General features: G+C 30.1%; 1 protein-coding gene across 1 annotated transcript; it reads left to right on the forward strand.

Annotated features, from left to right (window-relative positions):
* The first annotated feature begins 836 nt into the window (after positions 1 to 836).
* On the forward strand, positions 837 to 1,930 carry LOC124930046. The gene is made up of 2 exons (XM_047470414.1): positions 837 to 1,203; positions 1,350 to 1,930. The coding sequence occupies exons 1-2, from the start codon at positions 837 to 839 to the stop codon at positions 1,928 to 1,930; spliced, it is 948 nt and encodes a 315-aa protein (XP_047326370.1).
* The last annotated feature ends 10,930 nt before the right edge of the window (positions 1,931 to 12,860 follow it).

Raw genomic sequence — 12,860 nt, forward strand, 5'->3', positions numbered from 1 at the left:
CTTTAGAGTACAAAAACCAAATGAATAGATATCAATCAAGATTTTATTGTTATTACATGCCCCTCCTTGACTACTACAATAAACTAATTGTCCGGGGGTTAGAGGACTCTAGGAAGCTGCGGAACTGAAGGTTAGATGAGCTTTTAACGGTGAGCATCGTCGGGTTTTGATCAGAATCAATATAATTCACGTCCCAATTGTCCTATTCCTCAACGAACCCAAATCGGGATTGGATTCCTTGAGCGCCTTCAAGATTGTGAAGGTACTACATCGCTATCTATGGAGTAGCAAAATCATGATTACATTAATTCATAATCTAGTGAGAGGTCACATTAATCCAATGATAAATCTCTACAAGTTAATTTTAGCATATTCGATGACCTCCAACCGCTCCATAGCCATCATGTTAGTCGTGATGGAGGAGTGGTTTGACCTACTGTTAAAAATATATAAGTTTGGGCTTATTTGTTTAGAATTTATATCTTAATAGGCGCGCTCTATTGGAATTATGTTTATAAATATGTACCTCAATAAATATAGATAATATAACCTAGGTTAATTAAACTATTACAATATGATAATTTTATGAGTGACTCCCCGATGATGTATGCATTGTTGGTCGAACAATTAATATCAAAGCTAGGTGATAACAACATAATCTATTTTTGTGAAAAACCTTAATTGTGTTGATATTCTTTCAACATGATGTGAAATTCCAATTAGTGTGAGTCTAAGCATTGATTGTTTTATTATCTTTTATGCAATTATGCCTTATTTAATTATTATTGGACTTGAGCATTTATCGTCTTTTATGTTAATTAGATGATCTTTTGACGATGAGCCTCGTCGCCATCTATCAAGTGCTCTCCGATGACGTCCTTCTAATGGTGGCCGAGAAAGATTATACCAAACTAGCGCGGAAGACGCTAAAGACAATGTATGTTGGAGTGGATAGAGTCAAGGAGGCAAAACTGCAAACCTTGAAGACACAATTTGAGGTGATTTGTATGAAGAATGGGGAATCGATGGATGATTTCTCCATGAAATTAACAACCATCGCGACTGGTATTTGCTCATTAGGAGAGAAGATGGAGGAGATCTTCGTCGTCAAGAACTTCCTTAGAGTTGTACCACAAACATACATGCAGATCATTACAGTGATTGAGCAATTTGGTGACCTCAAGAATATGACCGTCGAGGATCGTTGGTCATCTCAAAGTCCATGAGGAGAGACTTCGTGGCTGTAGAGACCAATAGGAGGAGTATATATTGTTCATGCAAGATGAATGGATGTCATGAATGAAGAAAATTGGGGAAACCAATTTTTCTTCCGGATCATCGAATTGTAGTGGGAACGGTGGAAATAACCGAGGTGGTGGTAAAAGGCAAGGTTGAGGACGAGGTCATGCATAAAGTTCACCTCGACAAGAAAACACCAAGCCTCGCAAAGACAAAGAGCACATTGAAGTGTTACGCTTGTCAAAAGTACGGGCACTACGCGTCTGAGTTCCCTAATAAAAGGCATGACGATGAGGCAAACCTCACTAGCTTCTATGAAAAGGAGTCTGCATTAATGTTTATTGAGGGAATGATGAATGCATTGCCCGAAGACAATGAGACAAACCTCGAAGAGTTCGTGCAAGAGTCGTCCAAAGAGGAACTAGAGGTGGTGATGTTCAATGAAAAGAAAGTCAAGGAGAAACTTCTCGCAAGTGGCGATGAGTATAATCAGACCGATGTGTGGTACCTTCACAATGGAGCAAACAACCATATGACGAGCCATCAAGAGAAGCTCAGTGAGCTCGACAAGAAAATCACCGGAAATGTGAGTTTCGAAGACGGAAACAAGGTGCATAGGTTTCCTGATCCAGCTTGCGGGAAAATTTGTATGAGTAATGATATCGTGTTCGAGGAGGAGAAGAAGTGGTAGTGGTGCAACGACAACAATGAGCTTGTAAAAAATTTCGCGGAGTTCGAAATCTTATAATGGGATGTCTATGTAGAAGCACCACTAATAGAAATGAATCGTGATGAATTGTTGTTGCTCACCACCGACGAGCAAACAACATATCACGAGGTGAGAACCAAAGAGCCATGGTATGTGGCCATGAAGAAAGGCTCGAGTCCACTAGGAACAACAAGACATGGGAGCTCACCGAATTACCATCCGATCACAAGACCATTGGGTTAAAGTGAATTTTCAAGTTAAAAAGAGAAAGTAAAGGCAACATCCTTAAACACAAAGAGAGATTGGTAGCGAAAGATTACGTGCAGAAGCAAGGCGTTAACTTAGAGGAGACCTTTGCACTTAACATAGTAAAGCTAATTCTTGCCATCCTAGTTTACCGTTGATGGGAGATCCACCACATGGATGTCAAATCAGCATTTCTCAATGGTGATATCGAAGAAGAAGTCTATGTCGCTCAACTTGAAGGCTTCATCATCAAGCATAAAGAGCACAAGGTGTACAAGTTATACAAGACTCTCTACGGACTACGTTAAACATCAAGGGCGTGTAACATTTTCCTCAACAAGAGAATGACAAGTCTTGGCTTCATGAAATGTTTTCAAGAGCAGCCTATGTACACGAGAAACCATGGATAAGAAGTACTAATTGTTGGCGTATACGTCGACAACTTGATCGTGACAGGATCAAGAATCAAGGGTGTTGAGGAGTTCAAAAAACAGATGATGAAGGAGTTCGAGATTAGTGATTTCGGGCTACTTTCTTACTATCTTAGTATCGAGGTGGACCAAAATAAAGAAATAAATATCGACTTTTAAGAAATAAATATAAAATATAAATATCTCTTTGAAAATTTTGAAATAAAAATAAATCAAATCGGGGAATTATTTAAATACCAGTTTGTGACTAAAGAGTCGCCAACTAAATTTTCTTATAAAATTAGGAAAAATAAATTATTGGCATGTAAAACAATTGAAAAGAGATTATTTAAGGGTTCAGTGCTTAGTTACACGTGAAAATGAGCTTTTGCGCTATGTCTCACATGTTCGGTAAAAACACAGTCTTTACTCCTAAAATTTTGCCCATTTTTAAAAAATATTTTACACTTCTTTTATTCGTTTATTAGTCAATTTCTATCCGATCTAAAATATTAATATTAAATCTAAAGATAATACTTATTAAATATAATAACGGATGATAATAATTATTCACAAATAAAAAAATAAACTAAGAAAATAAAGGAAATTAAAATTTATTATATTCATAAATTAATTTTATGATTATAAATAAATCAACGCATCAATTTTTGGAGTTTTATAATTGGGACACAAAAATTAAAATAAATATTTAAAAAAATATATCCAAAAATTAAATTTATAAAACATATTATCTTTATTTTCTTGAGTTTTTATAAATTTTTCAAAGTCATTTAAATGAAATAAATAAGAAAAATAAAATAAAATAGAAACAAATCGTGAGTTGTGACTTGGTCAACGAATTTTATCTTCAACATTCCTGTTGCTGGCAAGTTTTTTTTTTTTTTGAAAACAGTTTAATACCATTTTATTAAAAAGCCCAAAAGTGGGAGAGGTCAATAATCAAAACTAGACAAACCCTAGTTTTGATTGTAAGATGACAAACAAAATACCCAAAAGTTTCTGAATTGTGGCAATCAAATCACATTACAAAATACAGATTAAAATAAACAAAGACTACAATCTAGCTATCCCAACCTATGTTGTCTCTATATCCAACTTTTGACCATATAGCCTTCTTCCACGTCTCAATCTTCTCGTGTTCTTTATGAAGGGAGATTGAATTGAAGCAGATGATGATGTATGTCTGCTCTTATTGTTTAATCTTTCTCTATATGAACTCGTACTAACATAATAAAATGTATTCTTTTTTAGGATTTCAAGGTTTTTGTCACTACTTTTCTCTACTTTAGTTTTCCGTGATTGAGGATCAACAACCTTAGTTTCCTTCCCCCCTGTTGTATCTTTGCTTTCATCTTCTGCCTCTTCCTCTTCCTTGCATTTATGTTTATCTTCTTCAGAATCCCCTGTTTCATCAATTTCATTGATTTCTTCATTATCTGATTCTACCTTGCTTTCTTCCTCTACAACATTACTTTCTTACTTCTCTGATTTTTCCTTAATTTATTCCTCTGTATTTTTTCCTTGTTGATCTTTAACTTCCCCAATATGCTCTTTGATCCTTGAGTCTTCCGTTTCATTTTTCTGTTTTCTTCATCTTGGACTTTTAGGATTTTATGCTCTTCCTCAATTACTTTTTCACATTTAGTATTAACATATTGAAAAGTATTACAAAAAACACACATGTTTAGCCTCCATTCATATGAGATTTCCATTATTGTAGACTTTCATTTCCTGTCAACTACTGTCATGTTCTTTGGAAGCGTACTTCGAGGATGCACTTTAATACTTATTCTAGCAAAGGTAAGTTGTTCTCCTCCTTCTATAATTGGATCTATGTATACTGGTTTCCCTAATAAACTTGCAAAGTGACTTATAACTTCTGCATTATACATGTGTGCTGGGATGTTCCAAAGCTTAAACCATATTTGGGTTGTTTCTTTTGGTTTGCTTAGTAAGTTCAATTCTTCATATCATCTCTCCAACTTCATACAGTTGGATCCAATATAAGTATGCCCATGTTTAAGAATATCATCCAAATTTGATTCTTTTTTGAACTGTAAAAAATAGAGATCATGTATATTTGCAGAAACCTTCTCTAGTCCCTTTTACTCACATTGTTTCATTAAGACTTCCTTGGTGACTGAGAATGATATTTTATTCTTCCCTATATAGTTTCCAACCAATACATTTTCCCATTCTTTAACACATTTTTCCTCCACTTCAGTTGGCAGTTTAAATTCAAAAGGAGAAGTGAGTACCTCCACTTTTGTTTTAACATCTTCCAAGTAGATTTTTCCTTTATAAGCATGATCCTATACTTTCTTTCCTACATTATTTATATAGACTTCGTTTACTCTCCAACTGAAATTGCTCCTGATAGTATAAGTCTTAGATTTAGGGGACTTCATCAGCTCCCTCATTGTTTAAACTAACCAGTTTACTATCTTTTCATACTCTTCCTTTTTTTTAGTAAATTTCAGTCTTTAAGATATTGTACATTTAATTGGACGGTTGTTTGCTGCATTTTTTCTTTGTTGAGAACAATCTCTCATTTCTTTGCGTGCATCAGGAACTTTGTGATTTGATTTTTAAGTCCAAAGAGATTTGTTCTTTCATTGTAAACAACTTTCCAAATTCCTTTTTTCTTCCCCTGTTTTCCTACTAAATTTTCTTCAGAATTTTTATCAGCAATTGGTTATTGACTTTTGTTGCATTCCTGTTTTTTATGAATAATCTCTTTAAGCAATGCTATCAATTTCATTTTCAGTTGCCTCCCTTACACCTTCCATCACAAATTCTTTGACTTCCTTATCCTTATTGTTTTTCTTTCTTCCAATTTAATGAAGAACAGAAAACAACAACAAAAAGAGCAATTATAGAACAGGGTACACTAGAAATCCTAACTATTACAGAATAGGGTAAACTAGAAACTTTATCCTTCCAACCAAGTTTTGCAGATGAATGAACGACATAGCTATTAAAGTTATTATGTCGTTCGTGTCGTACGTGTCGATTTTATCGATTGTGCCGAAAGAGACCCAAAGCAACTAGCAACTACGAACATAACGAGCGAACCGCGAGCATAATATCTTGTTGATCATTCTGTTCGTGTCAATTGTGTTGTTCGTACCGATCGTGTCGTTCGTGCCGATCATGTTATTTGTGTATTCGTGATGAGATAAATTGTTGCCGAAATTTTCGCCAAAAACCTAAAATCTCTATAGCTTTTCTCTCTCTTCCTTTCTTCTATATGATACGTTAACCGTTGCTGGCAAGTTGTTGACAAATAATTTAGTTTCTTGTGATATCTTTGGAGTTTTCGTTCTTGAGGGCAAATCCATTTTTCTATTTTCACAATTTAAATTTGAATATTTACAATATAAAGTTAATAGAATAAATTTAATTCAAAAAAAAAAATAAAGTTTTTTAAATTAGGTTAGTAGTGATTCTCAATCAATAATTTAAATTGAAATTTATAAATTGTTAATCAAATATATCAAACTCAAATGTATCAAATTGAAATTTATAAATTGAATTATGACAAAATGAGAGCTTATAGTAGTTTTAAATTGTTTCCTAAAATGCTAAAAATTTCTTGAATAGTTAACTAACACTCAAACAACCTCACACACGAAAAAATAAAAAATTTAGATAAAAGCTCAAAAATTAAATATTTATAATATAATTTTAGTCTTCGTATTTTTTTTTTCTCCTCTTCTAGCGCTGCTTTGGTTCGGATACCAATATTGGTTGGTTAACCGGTTTGTAAAATAATAGGTAAAAACTAAAATTAATTGGAACCGTTTAACCGGTTGAACACCCCTATTAACATCACCTCACATATATCATATCTTATCCTTAAAGGATTCATCACCTTCAAATTCTCATTCACGTATTAATTCCCTTCATTCACACTCAAATATACCATCACCATTTTCATTTTAATTCTTATTATACCTACTCTAGAATTCAGATGTGTTGGGATTCAAACATTGGTCTCGAGTTTGACATGTGAATATTTTAACCATTGGACCGCTTGTGATTATTAAATTTAATTTATAATTTTATGAATTTATATATATTTAAACATTGTGAATGAATAACAAATAAAATATATAATGAATAATTTTTATTAATTAATTATAAATATAATAAATATGTAGAGAGAATGTATAAAAAAAATATTTTTTATAAAATTATTTGAATATTTTAGTGAGAGGGATGTGAAAATATTTTAAATTTTATTATATAATTATATATTATAAGATAATTAATACAAACAGAACTATCTATATATATAATTATTTATTAAAAAATATAATATTTAAGAAAATTAAATTTAAAAAAAATAAAATAATCGTATATTTAATAAATATATAAAAATATAAATTGTAATAAATATTAAAAGATTAATTTAATAAATATGTAAAGAGAAAAAATATAGTAATATAAAAGGGAGGCAAATAGATAAATGTGATTAATTTATTTTTATTTAAATATACGACAAAATAATTTTTAAATAAGTGTTAAATATATTTATAATATATAATTATATAAATTATTAAATAATTCTCAATCTTACAAATGAAATCTAGTTCCAACATCTCAATTATTAACTCTTCAATTATTTTCAATTTTGAATAAACTGAAATATGAGGTTCTCTTGCCTTTGCAAAGTCATGAATAAGGATATTACATGTTACAATATTTAACTCACATACATTTGATTCTCCTTAACATAACCATTTCATTAGCCCTCTCTAAACTTTACAATTCGCATAAGCTTTTGATTGTTAAAGTTAGCATGAAGGGAAGGATTTATGTAGAGGCTCAGGTTGGACTTCAGCCCACTCAATTTTATTTTTTTTACGATTAAAATGTGACATTACTCCTAATTTTAAAAATAAAATCAATATAATTCACTATTTTGTTTATTTAGTTATTAAAAAATGGTAAAACCTACCTTTATTTACTTATTTTATTCAAAATTTTCTCGTTATTTATTTAAGCCCACCCTAAATTCCTTTTAAGCTCACCCCACCACCGAATCATGGGTCCGTCCCTGGCATGAAGGGATCGGGCTATAAATTTGTAATTGAAACCCCGTCGAATAGATTCAAAGCAAGTTCAAATTGCTTAGTTATGATTAAAGCATTCATAACATGTTAAATAAAAGTATAAACTATAACTATAAGTGTATAAATAAAGAACTGAAATGTGTTAAATCAATTCTGTACTGATTGAAGAAAACCGAAAAATAAAAGTTGTCCAGTAATAGATCAAATCTGACATTTGATCTAACTTCGGTTTTTAAAAAGAGGCTTCCAATTTTATCTCCAAATCGGTATTATACAAGTTCGGTTTTATACAAACATGTATCCGGTAGTTTGCAAGTTCGGTTCTATACAAACACGTATTTGATAGTTTGCAAGTTCAGTTTTATACAAACACGTATCCGATATTATACAAGTTCAGTTTTATAGAAATACGTATCCGGTAGTTTGCAAGTTCGGTTTTATACAAATACATATCCGGTATTTTATATCTTCGGTTATATATTGGAGCGCTTCCGGTAGTTTGTGACTCGGTATTTTACAAAGGCGCGTCCGATATTTTATATTCAGTTTCATATTGAGACGTATCCGGTATTATAATGAAATCGGCATTTTATACTAGGATGTGTCCGGTATTAAGTAAGCTTCCAGTTTTATATCAAGTCGGTATTTTATCGAGAGGCGCAAACGGTAGTTTATCCAAATTATTTTTGGATAAACGTCTCCAGTTATTTATCAATTCGGCTTTATACTAAGCGTCTCCGATATTTTACCACTTCGGTCCTACACAAGGCGCTTCCGGTAATTTCCAAGTCCGACATTTTGACAAAGAACTTTCCTATATCTGATCAACCTTAGTTCCTAAATAAGTATTCGTTATGAGCACTCTAACACGGCATCAAAACCATTCATATAAAAGACTATTATGAACCAAGATAACTCAAACCCTCTAAGTTGTACAATCCTCGTACATCGTAATCCCTTTAATGAGAATTTGGTTAAATATCATCCAAGTAGAGACAAGATCAAATAAGATCCTCCTTGATTTACCATTCTGGAACTCAGCCAATCAAATTAGAACAAGCGTCCTCTAAAGCAAATATGTTTGTTACATGTCTGTCGCAGTTTACATACTTAAGAAGACAGAGGACAATTTGTCTCACAAGTTTTTCAACAAGTTTTCAAAAAGCCTTATCAATTTTATCATCATTTTTACACACAAGTTTTCTAACAATCAACTGCTTTTACAAGCAAAACACCAATTGTTCTCACTACTCTCTCAAGCTCTCAGAGTCCTAAAAGCTTTCGAGTTTGTTAGAGTATTAAAATTGTATTACATACTACCTATTCTGTGTGAGTATTCAGTGTTGTAAGTTGACAAAAGTTGTTTCTGTTCAATAGAGTTTTTGTGTGCTAGGAGTTTAGAAACAGGAAGTGTTTAAGTCCTGGTTGTCCGGCTGGGTTTGTACAAGTGTTGTATTTAAACAAAATCTTCTAGTGAATATCCTTTTCAATGTTGAGAAGAAGGGGTGACGTAGGAGCTTTCGTTACGAACATCCATAAAATCTCTTGTCTCTTGTGTTAATTTCTTTTCAATTTCATTCACTTACTGCTTCAAGTCTAAACAAACATTTATGCACTTGAAATCCGTTCGGGAGTTTGTGATGACTTGCGAATAATAGAAATGGATATTAACTTCTAACAGAGTTAATATGTGTAAGCGTTCAACATAGTCAGACCCCGTCTCTATCGTTGATCATGATCCTAACATAACAACACTGACTATTCTGACATAAGATTTAATATTGAAATCACTCGTAAGCAATCAAACACACTTTTATAATTATAAAAGAGAAGACGTGGAAAGAAAATAAATTAAGAATTATTTTATTTTACTTTTGTTATGAGATAATAGAATTATGAGAGAGCAAATCTTCCAGAAAGACGTGAAAAAAATAATTAAGAATTATTTTACTACAAGAGAATAGAATCATGAGAGAGAGCATATTTTATTTAATTAGGTGAGAGTAAATATTTATTTAATTAGAAGAGAGAGTGGATGTTTATATGAAGCTTGTGAATGAAATGAACATAATTTTTTCAATTCCACTCAAATACTAGACATTATTCTCGACATAATTTATGACATCAATTTCTCGTACTCTATTCTATTATATATATATATAATGATGCTTAATTTTAAAAGTGTCCGAATTGTCGGGTCAAGAGCTGTGGTTAATTTGGATATATATGTGAAAATAAATTGATACTTGGGTCGGATTCTAAATTGACCGTCCATAAATGGTTAAAAATAAAATAAAAAATGTTATAGGTATGTTTCGAACTCGCAACCTAACTAAACAAGTAAAACTCTTTAACCAACTAAGCTAATAACATTTTAAATTTTTAATTCAACACCAAATTTGATGAACGTGGGACATTGTAACAATATAAGTTCAACTTTTTAACTAACTAATATATATATATATATATATATATATATATATATATATATATATATATATATATATAATAATGTTTAATTTTGAAAGTGTCTGAATTGTCGGGTCGAGAGCTTTGCTTAATTTTGATATATGTGTGAGAGTAAATGGATACTTGGGTCAGATTCTTGGTTGACCCGCCCATAAATTTAAAACGGTTAAAAATAAAATTAAAAATTTTATAGGTATGTTTTGAACTCGCAACCTAATAAAATAAGTACAACTCTTTAACCAACTAGGCTAATAACACTTTATATTTTTAATTTAACACCAAATATGATGAACGCATAACGTTGTAACAATATAAGTTCAACTTTTTTAACTAACTAATATATATATATATATATATATATATATATAATGACGCTTAATATTGAAAGTGTCCGGATTGCCGGGAGAGCTGTGGTTAATTTGAATATATATGTGAGAGTAAATGGATACTTGTGTCGGATTCTGGGTTGACCCGCCCATAAACTTTAAACGGTTAAAAATAAAATTAAAAATGCTATAGGTATGTTTCGAACTCGCAACCTAACAAAACAAGTATCACTCTTTAATCAACTAGGTTAATAACATTTTATATTTTTAATTCAACACCAAATTTGATGAACATGGAACGTTGTAACAATATAAGTTCAACTTTTAACTAACTAATATATATATATATATATATATATATATATATATATAATGATGCTTAATTTTGAAAGTGTCTGAATTGTCGGGTCGAGAGTTGTGATTAATTTGGATATATTTGTGAGAGTAAGTGAATATTTGGGTCGAATTCTGAGTTGACCCGCCCATAAACTTAAAACGGTTAAAAATAAAATTAAAAATGTTATAGGTATGTTTCGAACTCGCAAGTATAACTTTTTAACCAACTAGGTTAATAACACTTTATATTTTTAATTCAACACCAAATTTGATGAACACGAGACGTTATAACAATATATTTTATCCATGTACATCGCACGGGGATCTTCCTAGAATATATTGGGAAAAAAATCATTTGATGAGATTATTTATTTATCCATTAATAAATATAATATTTATTTATTGATAAATGAATAATAATTCATTTAGATGATATTTTGACTTTTATTAATTATATCATTTTATATATATATATTAAATTCAAATGTTCCTGAAACGCAATGTGGATTAATTGTATTAGAAAAAAATATCAACTTTGGAGGTATTTTTCGAAAAAATATGACTTATTAATTAATGTGTTTGAAATTTAACCGATGAGATGTATTATTCATGATATATTATATAAATAAAATATATTATTTAAAATATAATAATTATTCATTTATATTTACCTAGGGAATGTAAAGACTTAATTTGTATTTATTCATTAATGTATTAAACGATGTTATTCATTAAAGTTGGGACCAGATAAATTTATTGATTAAACGAAATTATTTATTTATCGAACATTCATTTATTGATGTTCTACTTTAATTATAACTTGTAACACTAGTACTCCTTTTTTAGTTAATTTCAGTTTTAAAGAGTTTATGACCAACTAATAATCAATCAAAACTTTTAAAAAGTTTTAAAATTATTGATTTATTGACTAATGAAAGAGAAAAAAAAAAGCACATCAGATGTGTGTAAACGGGAGTAAATTTGTTTACTCTCACAATCAGAATCCGTTCTTAAATAATCGAATTATTATGTTCTTACCAAAATCACAAAATATATGGATGTTGCAACGGCATTAACACACAATATGTTCTTGGTCATTGACAATGACGCAATTAACCTATTTACCTAGGTCTTGTTCTTTTTGGTTATTTTAAAAATTCAAATCAAATTATTTTTTCTATTAATCATTTTTTAACAATCACATCACTTATTTAATTAACCAAAATATTAAAATAGCCTCTAATTTAAATTATTATTTTATATTTTATTTATATGTCTCAATATTCTGTAAGTCTTTTTACCCAAAATAATCATTACTTCATCAAAATTATTATCCATCATTCAATTTTTCTCACTCTTAAATTTAAAAAAAACCATAACCGAACAAGGCCCTAATTACCTTCCCTCTTATTTTAGTTCAAAATTTTATTTTATTACAATTCCTACGTTAGAAATTCACGCTCACAGTTTATATCATATCATTTAAAACAATACAATAAATTTATAATAAAATTATATAAATTAAGTTTTTTAATATAATATATATTTAATATTTTGAAAATTTTATATTATTATTAAATTATTAAATTATTATAAAATATAAAAAAATAAATATATAAATTTAATTATGTTTATTAAAGTTCAATGAAAACTATAATAAGAAACATGCTCACGAGTCACCAGAATCTAATATTCTCGCACGAATTTTAATTAATTTTTTTAATAAATGAAGTAATTATTATTTTTATTTTTTTTCAAAATAAATGAAATAACCCATATCAAACCAACTGATTTCTATATTAGGATATTCATATAAAAAATATCTTTTTCTTGAGACTTTTGTTATCTTATCCTATCAAAGTGGGCCCTCAACTAGACAAGATTTTCCATACACTATGACCACGTGTATGGACACAATGAAAGAAACATATTTGCCCTTCTTTTTATATTACTAAATAAAAATATTCTAATCAATTTATTTATAAAGTAAAAAGAAAAAGAAAAAAGAAAGCACCTCCAATGGTGG

The sequence above is a fragment of the Impatiens glandulifera genome, chromosome 3 (genome assembly GCF_907164915.1).
Source record: "Impatiens glandulifera chromosome 3, dImpGla2.1, whole genome shotgun sequence".
Classification (NCBI taxonomy): Eukaryota; Viridiplantae; Streptophyta; class Magnoliopsida; order Ericales; family Balsaminaceae; genus Impatiens; species Impatiens glandulifera.

Bases quoted from the DNA above. Each gene is read 5' to 3' on its own strand.
- LOC124930046 (XM_047470414.1), top strand. From the start codon at position 837: ATGAGCCTCGTCGCCATCTATCAAGTGCTCTCCGATGACGTCCTTCTA. The intron at 1,204-1,349 runs GTTGGTCATCTC...ATCGAATTGTAG, and splicing joins GAATATGACCGTCGAGGATC to TGGGAACGGTGGAAATAACC.